Source organism: Stegostoma tigrinum, chromosome 18 (genome assembly GCF_030684315.1).
Source record: "Stegostoma tigrinum isolate sSteTig4 chromosome 18, sSteTig4.hap1, whole genome shotgun sequence".
NCBI lineage: Eukaryota > Metazoa > Chordata > Chondrichthyes > Orectolobiformes > Stegostomatidae > Stegostoma > Stegostoma tigrinum.
The window spans coordinates 46,194,255-46,208,983 of NC_081371.1; the positions used below are offsets into that span (position 1 = coordinate 46,194,255).

The 14,729-nt window shown below is 41.3% G+C and overlaps 2 protein-coding genes across 8 annotated transcripts in view; one reads left to right on the forward strand and one right to left on the reverse strand.

Annotated features, from left to right (window-relative positions):
• Nucleotides 1–5,915, forward strand: part of LOC125460802 (anoctamin-4) — a 216,386-nt gene extending 210,471 nt beyond the window's left edge. The window contains exon 30 of the mRNA XM_048548780.2: nt 5,846–5,915. The gene's annotated coding sequence lies outside the window, so the exon portion shown is untranslated. The remainder of the gene's footprint in view (nt 1–5,845) is intronic.
• Nucleotides 1–11,002, reverse strand: part of LOC125460804 (sodium-coupled monocarboxylate transporter 1-like) — a 35,279-nt gene extending 24,277 nt beyond the window's left edge. For 5 of the 7 annotated variants that reach the window (XR_007249340.2, XM_059652502.1, XM_048548789.2 and 2 more), the window contains exons 1-6: nt 10,540–11,002; nt 6,699–6,764; nt 5,262–5,313; nt 5,095–5,162; nt 2,818–2,972; nt 2,592–2,732 (exon numbers count right to left, since the gene is read on the reverse strand). Coding sequence is in view for 6 of the 7 variants with exons in the window: in XM_059652502.1 (XP_059508485.1) it covers nt 2,592–2,732; nt 2,818–2,972; nt 5,095–5,162; nt 5,262–5,313; nt 6,699–6,764; nt 10,540–10,890 (833 nt within the window). In the remaining variant the exon portion in view is untranslated. The remainder of the gene's footprint in view (nt 1–2,591; nt 2,733–2,817; nt 2,973–5,094; nt 5,163–5,261; nt 5,314–6,698; nt 6,765–10,539) is intronic. The other 2 variants (XM_048548791.2, XM_048548792.2) reach the window with 2 other exon arrangements.
• Between the last annotated feature and the right edge of the window lie 3,727 nt (nt 11,003–14,729).

Genomic DNA, 14,729 nt, shown 5'->3' on the forward strand with positions numbered 1-14,729 from the left:
TGAAATAGATATAAATCACATGCCTTCTATCACACTCTCTCTATTGGAGAGTGGTGCCTGCAGCACTTTATAAATTACGGATAGACACCCACTCATATGAAACACATCAGCCAGGCAGTGCCATAATACCATCAGATGTGGGTGCAGAAATGAACCATTCAGCCTAGCAAGCCCACCCAATAATTATGGAAGATCTAAGAATTCACAACTCCATTTCTTTACTTTATCCTCAAACCTTGATTTCCTTGATCAGAAACCTGTTGACCTCAGCCTTGAATGTATTTTACAACATAGCCTTAACAGCTCTCTGTGGTAAAGAATTCAGCAGATTTATGACGCTCCGACTGATCTCCATTTTGAATAATCAACTCCTTACTCTTAGTCTAGATTATCGGATAAGGACAAACAACCTCTCTGCATTTAAACCTAACAAATCCAACCTAACAAATCCACAAAGAATTTTATGGTCTCCTCTCACTCCTCTAAACTCCAATAAGTACAAAACCTACTCACTCAACATTTCTTCACACAAAAATCTCTATATCCAGGATCAGCTGTAAACTTTCAACCACCTCCAATGCCTACGTTCCTTTCTTTAGATAAAGGGGCAGTATTTCCAGCTGTGGTTGGATTAGTGCCTTGCATAGTTTAGCTCGGCCTCCCTATTATTAACTTTTCATTCAGGAGGAACGAAGTGTATCATTCAATTTGCCTTAACTATTACTCATTGAACTTGGATGGTAGCTTTTTGTGATTCATGCACAAGGATCCCCAAAATCCTCTTGCAGAAAGCTGTCACACATTTTTCTCTATTTAAATATTATTCAACTCTTCCATTCATCCTACCAAACTGCATTATTGCATATGCCCCCACATTATATTCTAAAGCTTAAGAACCACCCCCCCCCCCCCCCCCCGCACCACCCCACACACTCACTCGACCTTTCTATATTCTTTTGCAGGCTCCTTGTGTCATCGACACGATTTGCCTTCCCACCGATTTCTAACGTCATCTGTTAATCTGGCTAAAATACTAGCTCCAACACCACAAACTCTTGACTTATTAAGTAGTCTTCTGTGTAGTACCTTATCGAAGGCCTTTTTAGAAATCCAAATATATCGCTGCTATTGGTTCTCTTATCAACACTGCTTGTTACTTCCTCAAAGAGCTGTAATAAATTTGCCAGGCATGATTTCACCTTCACTTTATTATATTGTAACATTTCTTAATGCTCTGTTCTTACTTTATAGTAGACGCTAACATTTTCCCAATTACAGATGTTAAGATAACAAGCATAAACACTTTTCATTTCCCTCCATTTTTGAACAGAGTTATAATGGCAGTTTTCTGATCCTCTAGGACTTTTCACATCAAGTGATACTTAAAAGATTATCTGTGCATCCACTGTCTCCATGGTTACTTCTCAGACTGCTAGGATACATCCCATCAGGTCCAGGGGACATATAGGTCTTGAGCTCCATTAATTGCCCTAGAAATTTTCCTCTACTGATAGTTGTGGTATTTATTTCCTCACCTTGTCTTCACCCCCGGATTGTTCAGTATTTTTGGAATGTTATAAGTATCCTCTAATGTGAAGACTGGTGTGAAGGATTTGTTTAACTCTTCTGCTATTTCCTGGTTCCCGATCATTATTTGCCCAGCCTAATTCTCAAAAGAACATCTGTTCACTGTTGCTTCTCTTTCTTTTCATATTTTTAAGAGGTTCTTACTAGGTTTTTATGTTACTTCACCTTCATAGTTCATATCTTCTTAAAAAAAAGTTGGTCAGTCCTCTGATTTACCATTAATCTTTTCCACATATGTTTTTCTTTCAATTACGTCCTTAACTTTTCTAGGATAACCATGGTCCAAGAACTCTTCTCCTTCACTGGGATGTACTTTTGCTGTGAGCCTTGAACTGCTTTTAAACTGTCTGCCGTTGTTCATGGACCATCCTTTCTGCTAATAAAAGCAAAATACTATGGATGCTGGAATCTGACAAACACAGAATGTTGGAGAAACTCAGCCCTTCTGTTAGGCTCAGTGCAGAGAGAAACAGACAGTGATTAGAATCGATTGCAAATCTTCTCAGAGATCCTTTCTCCTCGCAGTTTGAAACTTTGTGACATGGACGGTGTCTAATAATATAAAATCCTAACCTGCAAATTTAGGAATGAATACTACGCTTAGATTTCAAGTTCCTGTTCCTCCCAACATCTTACACAAAGAGAAATTTATTAGCACAATTTCAATAATAAAACATCACTATAGCACCTGTGTATGGCACTTTTAATATAATAAAAATATCTTCTGAAGGTGATACACTGGAGGCCACTGAGTCAAATTTTGAAGCTGAGCTGCATAACATATTCAGACAGTTGACCAGACACAAGAGATTAGGGCCTAAGGAATGAATTGGCTTCAATTGTGCAGCAATTAAAGTTGCGGATGCTTGGAAGATTGTGCAGATCTCTCATTGGTCTGCTTGGCTGCCAGAGGTTGGAGTGGCAGTGAGAGGGATTTGAAAACAAGGGAGAGAAAATTTAAGAACTCAACCTTTGCAGGATTAAGATTATAAACTGATACTCACACTTTGGCTTGAGTTCTTGTCTTACAAGAGATGTATCTCTGAACCTGGGCCTGATTCACTCCATAGATCCCTGTCCATGTGAAGGTCCCTCCTATTACAATCGTCCAAAAAGTGTGTCGGTGGAACGGGCTGGGGTCGAAACTGAACAGAGGTTGGACATCAAATTATAAAGCACATTGTTAATAGATCCCATCACTTAAAAGTACATACTTTTGTAAAAACTTACTTCCAGAAGTTTAGTCTGCCCCCGTGATCAGCAGTATTCAGTACATTACTGATGCCCCCTTTCAGTATTATTGCTTGCACAATGATTGCCACAAGCCCAATTATCATGATGACGATCTGAAACACATCTGTCCACACAACAGCTTTGAGACCTCCCTAAAGCAAAGAGAAGGAAGAGTTTCAACTCTAAGTCTTAAGCAACTGCCTTGGCTCAGTGGATAATCACTTGTCTAGGAGTCGGAAGCTTACTAGTTCAAGCCTCGCTGCAGGAATTTAAGTATGTTATTTAATTTAATTCCCAGCTGACTTATAACTGAGACACTGCTGTACTGTTAGAGGTGCTTTGTTTTAGCCGATATGTAAAAGAAAGGTCCTGTCTTCACCTCTCATTCAATTAGAAAAGATTCCACTGCACAAGAACAGCAAGGAAGGTGTCCTGGCCAATACCCAGCCTTTATTCACACCATGGAAGTGCAGGGAAATTGTCATCTCCAGAGAAATTATCTATTGCCCATTGACATTCAATGTATTATCATCACTGAATTGTCTATTATCAACAATTTGGAAGTTACCATTGACTAGAAACTGAATTAGACTACTCACAGCAATATTGTGGAGACATCAGCAGGTCAAAGGCTAGGAATTTCGCAACAAGTAGTTCTCTTCAATTTCCCCAAAGCCTGTTCACCATCTGCAAGGCTCAAGATTAGCGTACGATGGAATATTCCCCACTTGCCCGGATGATTGCCGTTCGAGTAACATTCAAGAAGACTGAATGCCACCCAGGACAAAGCATCCCACTAGATTACTACTGCATCCACAAATATTCATTCTTGCTACTGCTGACTCCTCGGAGCAGCGTTTTTAATCATCTACAAGATGCACTGCAGAACTTCACTAAGGAGGCTTGGATAGTATAAGAGTAATGAAGATTTTCTTCAGTTGTATGGGAGCTTGATTGCACCATGCCTGGAGTGCTTTGTGCAATTTTGGTCTCTGAAAAAGGTTCAAATGTTTTTTTTCCAGGATGACAGTACTGTCCAATGAAGACAAGTTGGGAAGACTGGGCCTTTATTCTCTAGAGTAATCAAGAATGAGAGATGCTGTCATTCAAACTAACCAAATATTTAATAGGATGGACAGGGTACATATAGTTATTTCCTTTACCCTAGTTGGGGACTCTATAACCAGGGGCATAATTTAAAAATAAGGGAGATGTTATTTACATCCAAGATAAGGAGAAATCTTTTTACTTAAGGTGTTGAGACTTTACCCCAGAGGACTGTGGAAGCTTAGTCTTTAAAGTCAAAGTTGATAGGATATGGTGGTATTGTGGATAAAAGACTTTGAAGTGTCGGAATCAGCCATGATTGTATTAAATGTTGGAGCAGGCTCTTAGGGCTGAATAATCTACTCCCGTTCCTATCTAATGGCAGGACCTTCCACACAGATAACCACTATTATCTAGAGGAGAAGGGCAGCAGATACATGGCAACACCATCATCTGCCAGATCCCCCAAGTCACTCATCACCTTGACTTGGAAATATATCACCATCCCTCAACTGTCACTGGGTAGGAGTCCCAGATGAGAGTTGAGTCTGCCTAGAGCACATGGACTGCAGTGGTTCAAGGCGGCAACTAGGGATGGGCAATAAATGCTGGTGCAGCCAGCGATGCCCACATCCCATGAATTGATTTTAAAAAGTCACTATCTCAATGCAAGTACTGGAGTCTGTTTGCAAATGTGATTTGAAAATATTTCATGAGCTGGAAATTGCTTTGAGATATGGATAGATTTTTAATCAAGAAAAGAATTTAAAAGTTATAGGGGAAAGGAAGGAAAGTATCGTTGAGGACAATCAGATCAGCCATGACTAGGTTGAATGGTGGAGCAGACTGACTAGGTTGAATGGCCAATTCTGTTCCTTCATCTTATGGTCTTATCATCCAGGCTGTGCTGATAGTTGATAGTGATGACTAAATCAGTCTATTTGCCTCCAGTGTTTCCCCCCTCCCCCCGCCAGGAGTAGCAGAATACCAATTTGCTGCTCATTCCCAGACCCTTCTGTAATCTTCTTTCCCAAGCCTCCATCCAGATTGCTTTATAACCAACTGATTGATTCTGCTTCTAAGGTTTATGCCTGTGGATTCCACATCCAAACTTATTCTATGTAAAGACATGTTTTCTTTAACAGCCCCTTCAACTCCTTTTGTGATTAACCTCAAAAGGTACGCTCTTTCACCAATAGTTTCACTGGCTCAATTATCTTAACTTACCAGGGTGCAATAGAAAGTGCAGACTACTCCAGTCGAAATAATAGAACCCCAGAGGTTGAAATTTGTCACTAAAAGCAAGGAAACAAATATATCCGAATGGTCAGGACAGAAGGTCTTTGTTATTATTGCTGAACCGACAAATGATGAGGCAGAAAAGAAATACAGACCTTGATTTAATGCCAGTGCTGGAGCATAAATAACAATCCCGGTGTATAATGTCTGAAATAAATGATACATAACTCAGGCAACTAAGGATCAATTAAGTAATGATTTCAGAAAAAAAGTCATTTTTTAAAAATAGTGACAAAGGAAGGAGATCAAGAATAGGGGAAAAGAGTGAAATGAAGAGAAATGGAGAGAGTGTCAGAACGGTGCGTGAATGAGTGAGAGGCATTCCTACGCCTGCTATGAAACATTTCGAAATTTTAATTACATTGATTTGGGAAAGGTTTAGGAGCTAATTTGCCACATGCAACATGAACATAAAGCAGGAATAAAAACCATGAGAACTGCAGATGCCATAAATCAGAAACAAAAACAAAATTGCTGGAAAAGCTCAACAGGTCTGGCAGCGTGTGTGCAGAGAAATCAGAGATAATGTTTTTGGTCAAGTGTCCCTTGACCCAAAATTTTCACTTTGATTTCTCACCACACATGCTGTCAGACCTGCTGAGCTTTTCCAACAAATTTCTCTTTTGTTTAATATAAAACAGATTCAGCAAAGTTTAATTTTATTCCATTGTGTTCACAGTTGCAGAATCTTGCCTAACAAATGAAACAGCCACAAAACATATGACAGCTTACAAAATTCAGTGCATTCATAAGATGCAAATAAAAGGAAGCTACTTCAAGATGTGTGAAATGCAATTTGTTTTGATTCAAAGAGATGATACAATGCTAAGCATTGCTGGGGTAACGTGCGGCATTACAGACAAGTAGGACATGTTGGCGTTAGCAATTTCCAACAAGAGGATGGCCTGGCAATCATTGAGAAGCAAAGAATTCCAAAACAAACTGGACATGACATAACGTGCAACATTTTATTGGGCATTATAGAATGGTCACAGCACAGAAAGAGAGCATTCAGCCTGTCTGGCTTGAGATACACAAAGTTTAGAGTGGGACCAACGAGAGATTTTTTCAAAAGGCATGAACACAATGGACCAAATGGTTTCCTTATGTTGAAGGATTTTATGATTCGAAGATGGAATCAAGAATCGTTGAGGGGAATACCCTCAAGGCATCAAATTATATCTGCTAGTAGCTGGATACAGAACGGGACTGGATCAGCCACATAAACCCTTTCATTGAAGAACAGTGCAATGCAAAGATCAGAAAGAGGGATTCACATTGAAAAGTAATTCATAGTCAATAAAAGCTTTAAAAACCAATAGAAGCCGTAAAAACTGGAAAGACAGTTTGTCATTACAGTAATGGCCCACTGCCAGTGAAGGTGATTTAATTATATGCCAATGTTACTGATCATTTACTGTACGATCTGTCACACAGGACAAATGTTTCTTCATTATTTTTACGGTGATAATATAATGATGGTAAAAATAAACTGGATATTAGAAGCGATACATTTTAAACTGTGTACTTACTGTTTGAATCATAAACAATATTGTTCCACATAGACGGATCCATCTGTTAAAGCGCAGTTCCAGGTACTGAAATCAGACAGCCATGGGAGAGGTCTTGGTGTAAATCTCGTTTCAAACACTGCCCCTCCCCACCAACAAAAGCCCACCTACCCCAGAGGGGCAGCATGCCAAATTTACATAGCATGATTATGTTCCACTGCCCTAAGGCTAACACAATTCTCATATCAAAGCTCATATTATTGCTTGACTCTGGGCATTAATGGCCATAGTAAGTGACCTTGAAGTTATTTTTTAAGAAGGTTTCCTGGTGGAAACATGTTGTATAGATAATGGTTCTAAAATTTTTAATGTTGATCTGGTTCCCAAATGGGTCAGATGTACAACCTCAGGCTCCTGATATTCTTTGTTATTATGTCCCTACTAGTGTCCAGAGACTTGCAGGCAAGGTGGATTAGCCATGGTAAATACAGTGTGGGTCTGGTTGGGATGCTCGGAGGGTCGGTGTGGACTTGATGGGCTGAATGGGCTGCTTCAACACTGTAGAGATTCTTTTATCTAGCCATTGTGACTTGCACCTGTTGCTAACAGGCAATAAGCTGAAACACAACTAAACTAAATAAGTCAACTAAAATAAAGTGGAGACACAGGTACAAAGATCAAGGATCAAGACAGCACAGGAACAGGCCCTTCCATATTAAAACTGGTTTTGGTTACAAGATACAGATCCCTCTATTCCCTTTGTATAGATGTATTTCTCTAGGTGCTTCTCGATTGTTGCTATTGTCTGTTCCCACCACCTCATCCGGCAGCACGCTCCAGGCACTCACCACCCTTTGTGAAAAACTTGCCTCATCCATCTTTTTTGGACTACCACCTCACACCACCCCCCCCCCCCCCAACTGGTGTCCCTTAGTAATTTACCCCTCCACCCTGGGAAAATCTCATACTTGTCTCTATCCATGCTATTCACAATCTCATACTTCTTTCAGGTCACCCCTCAACCTCCTGCTTTCCAGTGAAAACAAACCCAGTCTATCCAACCTTTCTTCATAGCTAAAATCTCCCATACCAGGCAACATCGGGTAACTTTTTCTGAACCCACTGCAAAGCATCCACATCCTTCCAGTAGTGTGGTGAACAGAACGGCGTACAATATTCCAAGTAAGTATGGCCTAAAGTTCTATAAAGCTTCAGCATAACCTGTCTATCCTTGTACTCCATAGCACTTCCAACGAAGGCCAGCATACCATGGGCCTTTTTTAGACTGTTTTATATCTGTGCTGCCAGCTTCAGTGATCTGTGGACCTGCACGCCCAGATCTCTCTGCATTTCAATAGTGCTAAGGGTTATTGCCATTCACTATATAATTTCCACCTGCTCTTGACCTTCCAAAGTGCATCACCTCACACTTGTCTGGATTAAACTCCACCTGCCATTTTTCCTGCCCATACCTCCAAGTGATCTATATCCTGCTGTATCCCTGAAAATCCTCATTATCCTCAACTCCACTAATCTTTGAATTGTCTGCAAATTTACTAATTACACCAGCAATGCTTTCCTCCAAATCATTTCTGTAGATCTTGAACAGTAGATGTTCCAGCACTGATCCTTGCACAGGGTGGTGAAGGCGACGTTTGGTGTGCTTACCTTTTTTGGTCAGAGCATCAGGTATGAGAGTTGGGAGGTCATCCTGAGTTGTTTGGTTACCACTGGTGGAGGCTGATACAATTACAACATTCAAAAAGTTATTGGGATGGTATGCAAATTGGAACACTTTAGAAGGGTATTGATCAAATGCTGGCAAATGGTACAAGATTAATTTGGGACATGTGGCTGGCACAGACAAATTGGACTAAAGGTTCTGCTCCAGTGCTCTACAACTCTTCTGTTTAAAAAACAGAACATCCTTCTGTTTTTTCCTCTGTTGGCTTGCTGCAACATCCTCAATTAGATTTAAATTCTAGGGAAATCTTAGAATCGGTAATCCTAGGAAACCCTGGGTGCAGCAGGACCTCCATTGCTGTGTGGCAACCCATGTTTTGGAGGTGAGCTGACATGCAGAATGCCTCAGGAGCTCAAATATCCAAAGCCTGCAATATCTGACACCACCGGGGTTTGATGCTTGTCCCACAAGATCTCCAAAATCCCCATCTGAAATCCCTATGTAACTCCTTCTGGCCATAAAATTTTATCTTCAATCCTCACTGCATATTCCAAGCTGGCATTCCCCAATGCTACAATTGAGCGGGTGTTTCACTGTCTGAAAATGTAGTTTACATTAGACATCAGCTCAGGGACCCAGGTAACTTCTCAGCTGGATACCAAGAAGACCCTTGCTTTCCTGGGAGGAAAGACTGAGGGATTTCTGTGGACTTCAGCAATGTCTATCTTCAATCAACAGCAATGCTGGCATGAAATATTGACCACTGGTGTGAAACAGTGGGAACTGATATGAAGCACTGAGCATTGGCTGTCTATGTAACTGTAGCCACATTCCACAGTAAATGTAGTACACATTTATAAAACATTGGGTAAACCACAGATGGAATACTGTATGCAGTTTTGATTGTCATACTATCAAAAGGATGTGATTACACAGGAGAACATCCAGAGAAGATTCAGCAGGGTGTGGCCTGGGATGAAAGGTTTGCGTTATGAGGAGAGACGGGATAGGTTGGGTTTGTTTTCCTTGGAGCAGAGGAGGCCGAGATGGGATTTGTTTGAGGTGTACAAAACTATGAGAAGGAGAGACAGTAGATTGTAAGCATCTTTTCCTTGTGGCAGCTGTGTCCAAGGCCAGACAGCATAAGCATAAGGTGAGAAAGTGGTTCTGGATGGGAGTTTGCTCGCTGAGCTGGAAGGTTAGTTTTCAGATGTTTCGTCACCATTCTAGGTAACATCAGTGAGCCTCCGATGAACCGCTGGTGTTATGTCCCGCTTTCTATTTATCTGGTTAGGTTTCCTTGGGTTGGTGAAGTCATTTCCTGCATTGGTGATATCATTTCCTGTTCTTTTCTCAGGGGATGGTAGATTGGCTCCAAATCAATGTGTTTGTTGATGGAGTTCTGGTTGGAATGCCATGCTTCCAGGAATTCTCGTGCGTGTCTGTTTGGCTTGTCCTAGGATGGATGCGTTGTCCCAGAGTGGTGTCCTTCCTCATCTGTATGTAAGGATACGAGTGATAGTGCGTCATGTCTTTTCGTGGCTAGTTGATGTTCATGTATCCTGGTGGCTAGCTTTCTGCCAGTTTGTCCAATGTAGTGTTTGTCACAGTTTTTGCAAGGTATTTTGTAGATGACGTTTGTTTTCTTTGTTGTCTGTATGCTAATGAACTTAAAAGACCATATTGACCATTCTGAACGTCAGCCTTCCTGCTCGTCTGATGCTGCCTGGCCTGCTGTGTTCATCCAGCTCCACACCTTGTTATCTCAGATTCTCCAGCATCTGTAGTTCCTACTATCTCTGAACATATTGAGAGACTTTGCTAGGAATGTGCAGAAGTGAAGTTGAGGCATTGGAGAGAACCTACACACCACCAAACCACCTACTTACTTAAATACAAGCTGCCCCACACAAGGTACAGCTTGCAGGCCACACACTGGACATCTCATCCATCTTGAAATGCACTAAACCAGAGATGAAGCAAGTCATCCACACTCAGTCGTCCAGCAACTGATTGAGAGAGAAGTCTGGAAATATGTACCCCACTAGGACAGTAAAGCAAAACATCTGTGGAATCCTTTACCAGAGTTAATGAACTACCACATATTCACAATGATTTTAACTACTCAAAAGGCCACTGGCAATCCTGTGTAATCTTTCCCTTCACTTGGACACTCACCTCATAGCTGCTGGTAACGCCGAGCCTGTAGAAGATTGGCAGGAAGACCTCGGCACTGAGAATCACCACAAACATGTAAGAAATGGCAAAGTAGATATTGACAGCCCCAAAGTGATATGTATCGTAGGGGGCCCCCAGCAATGTCACTGCAGACATGAAGCTGGCAGTGAGGCTGAGAGCCACTGGCACGGAGCTCATTTGCCTGCTTCCCAGAAGGAAACCTTCAGGTGACTCCCGTCCTCTTCCCGTCACCGCATGATAGATTCCCACCAGTGCTGAGATCAACAAAATTGCAACAAAAACTGCATAGTTCCAGACACTGAAACTGCCAGAAGTTACAGGTGCTGCCATTCTTCAGAACTCCTTCCCCTAGCTCAGGGCTTCTCTGCAGTTTGTTACAAGTTTCTCATGCAGCAGGAAGCACAAACATTAAAGGGTGCCAACCTCTGAGCTTGTTCCTGAGTTAATGTCAAACCAATTTTGACATACTTGCCAGTTACTCACCTCTTGAGAGGAATTCATAAGAATCTTGAACAAATGATCCATCAAAGATTGAGGTTAATCTGTAAACAGTGTTTCAATCTACATCTGGAGCTCAGCAAGCTAAAATACATAATTTGGAGGATAGCCAGCCTTTAGAAAGAAGGAAAAGCATGAAGAATTAAGGACAGAGAAAAAAAGTGAAAAGGTGAGAATGAATGACAATAATGCAGACGGAAAAACAGAGGCAAATAGAAGCTAGAAAGAAATGAGGACTGGCAGAAAAGGAAGGAAGTTATACAGAAAATGATCAAGAGGCTCTTAATTGCCATTGGGATCTTAATCAATTAATCTTAATCTTAATCACACCTCTGCACATTCCTCGGTGAAACCTGCACATCCACGAATCAGTGACCAGGAATAGTGAGTCTGACCCCATAGCTCTAACTTAATCTGTGGATCTGGAAATTCAGCCAGCTCACAGACTGAGCACAGGCCATGCTTTAGAATCTAGGACCTCCCTGTCTATCTGATTCAAGTATTCACCGAACCATTTAAGCTTCTCCAGATAACACAAAAATCTGCAGTAATGTTTGACTGAAATTCTGCTGTTTTAATAATTCTCTTATTTGGCTGAAGCTACTTTCTATTCTGACATTCCCATGCTCCCTTTTGGCCCTGACCTTCAATGATGCACAACAACTTTTAATGGATTGGCTCGGTGCGAGCAGGTCTTCAGAGAGGTGTTCCTTGTAGCTGCACCAACCGTCCCGTCCAATTTGAAATAAATATGTACCTTATTATCCTTGTTAACTAAAAGTGCTGACCATTAAACTGCAGAAGGATTCCTGTTGGCTCCCCTTGTCTTCCAATAGGAAGCACATATACTTTCATAAAATAAAATTGTTAGTGGCAATTAATTCAGAAGGTATAACCAATAATCAGGTTGAAATGAGTACAAATTGCACCAGAGCAGTTTTAGAATTTGAATTCAGTTTAAAAAGTAATATTGATTGACATTAAATAATATTTACAGTATATGAACAGCTTTTCAACCTAATTGGCCAGTATAAACATTTATGCTTCATAGAACCCTGCTCCCACTCCTCTTCATCACATCCCAAGAGCACAATCCTTCTATTTCTTTTTCATTCTTCTCTTCCCCCTTTTTTTTGATTTCCTTAATAATGTTGACTGCACTAAAAATTCCACTGGAAACAGATTTCTGATTATTCATCTCTGATCTGTTCGCAACAAACAACTACAGCTCCCAGTCACAAACCATTTCAACTCCCCCTCCCACTCCTTGGACAACATGTCCATCCTGGGCATCCTGCTTTGCCGCAATGACGCCACCCGAAAGCAGCAGGAACAGCACCTCATATTTCACTTGGGAGCCCTGCAGCCCAAGCGTATCAATGTGGATTTCACAAACTTCAAAATCTCCCCTCCCCCGACCGCATCCCAAAACCAGCCCAGCTAATCCCCGCCTCCCTAACCATTCCTCCCACCTTGAGTCCCATGCCCATCTCCTACCCACCAACTTATCCCGCCCCCTTGACCTGTCCATCATCCCTGGACCGACCTATCCCCTCCCTAACTCCCCACCTACATTCACCTTCACTGGCTCCAACCCTACCTCTTTGACTGTCTATCTCCTCTTCACCTATCCTCTCCTTTATCCATCTTCTATCCGCAGCCCCCTCTCTCCCTATTTATTTCAGAATCCCCTTCCCCATTTCTGAAAAAGGGTCTCAACCTGAAACGTCACCTTTCCTGCTCCTCTGTTGCTGCTTGGCCTGCCATGTTCAGCTAGCTCTATACCATGTTATTTCGGATTATCAGTCAAGTTTGGGATGTCTTTCGTTTACATCTGCTAGAAGCTACATATATTCATGAACAGGAATAGTGAGTATTCTTAGTACACAAAAGGAATTTGGCAATACATTCCAACTTTTGCAAGGTGGAAAGGGTTACAGAGATTGCCAATCCCCGCTTCATATCCCATGCAATGGCTTGACTGATCAGAGTCTACCCGCCTGGCCTGGTTTTTTTTCTTGATCAACTCATGAAGATTGACAATTAACGGTTCCTGCTGAATCTCCAGTCCAACCATTGACCAACCAATCAGCATCCTCTCTTCATGCTGTACAAAACCTAAGTTAGTTTCTTGCATCATTAGTTGAGAGGAAGTGTCGGTGTAGGAGTAATATCACTAGACCACAGCATCAGGTTAATGGGTTGGGGACATGGGTTTGAATGCTACTACAGTAGATGGTGAAACTGAAGTCAATAAAATATGGAATTAAAAAAAACCAACAAAATAGCGAGCATGTATGATGTTCTATTGTTTATAAACCCAGCTGGTTCACTAATGTCCTTTAGGGAAGGAAATCTGGCTTACACATGGCTCCAAACCCACAGTAATGTGTTTGACTCTTACCTGCCCTCTGCAATGGTCTAGAGAACCCGGTCAAATGGGGATAGACAACAAATATTGACCTTGTCAGTGACACTCATATCCCATACAAGAATAAAGTCCTGATGTAAAGGTTTGACTTTGTGCCTCCTTTTATTAATGTTTTTGCTTATACTATCATGCAGTTATTTGTCTTCCCTGTGTGCTCATTTGTTTATGGAACTACCCCTTAACTGCATCTATAATATTCATGTACTTTATTCAAAAAGAATTAATTTGCTGTAAGTAGAAAAGTTGGAATCAGTAAGAAAGTCTATGAAATTATTAACACACTAATACCCATTAAAGAAGGGTATTACAATGAAGCATATCAAACTTAGAGGAGCACCACACATTACAGCCTTTGGGACTCAGAATTGAGTTTTACAACTTCAGGTTTTGACCCCAAATCCCATTTTGCCACCATCCCGCACCCTATGTTGTTGTGACTTGCTTGGCTTTGCTCTCAGCAGAGCCAGCCCATTTTCTTCATTTCACATCTAATATTTATACCTACCTCACACCTCTATTTCTTTTACCACCAGCATCACTGCCTTTGTCTTTTGCTCTGAGTATCGTCGCAATCTACTCCACTTAGTCCTCCTCCTCTTCTGTAAACATAAGACTCATACTGGACTCGGAACATTTAGTCAAGACCTTCCGACTTTATCCAATACATCTCGTTTTTATTTCTCATCACCTGGTTTGGGTCTGTATGTGACATCAAAGAGTCTGAATATTAACTGTCTTGTGAAATGCCCCAGAAAGCCCAATGGTTCGGTGACATTCCTCAGGGTAACCAGGGGTAGGCTTATCCTGAAAATTAAGAGTTGTGTATTCTGTTCAAACCAGGTTTTCTGGTACTTAGTACCTTGTTTGAATGCTTTTTGCATTAAATGATGGTCCGCAGGCAATAGCTCAACTATTAATCCAGAAACTCAGCTACTGATTCTGGGACTCGGGTATAAAACCCACCATGGCAGAAAGTGGACTTTGAAATCTTTTTTTTAATCTGGGATTAAAAATCTACTGATGACCATGAATCCATGACTGATTGTTTGAAAAATCCCTCTGGCTGACTCATGTCCTTCAGGAAACCCTCACCTTGTCTGTTCTCCAGACCCATAGCAAATGTGGTTGACTCTCAACTGCCCTCTGAAACTCAGTTCAAGGGCAGCCAGCAACAGGCAATAAATGCTGGCCAGCCAATGATGTCCATGTCCTACAAAAGAATTTTAAAAATATATGCTTC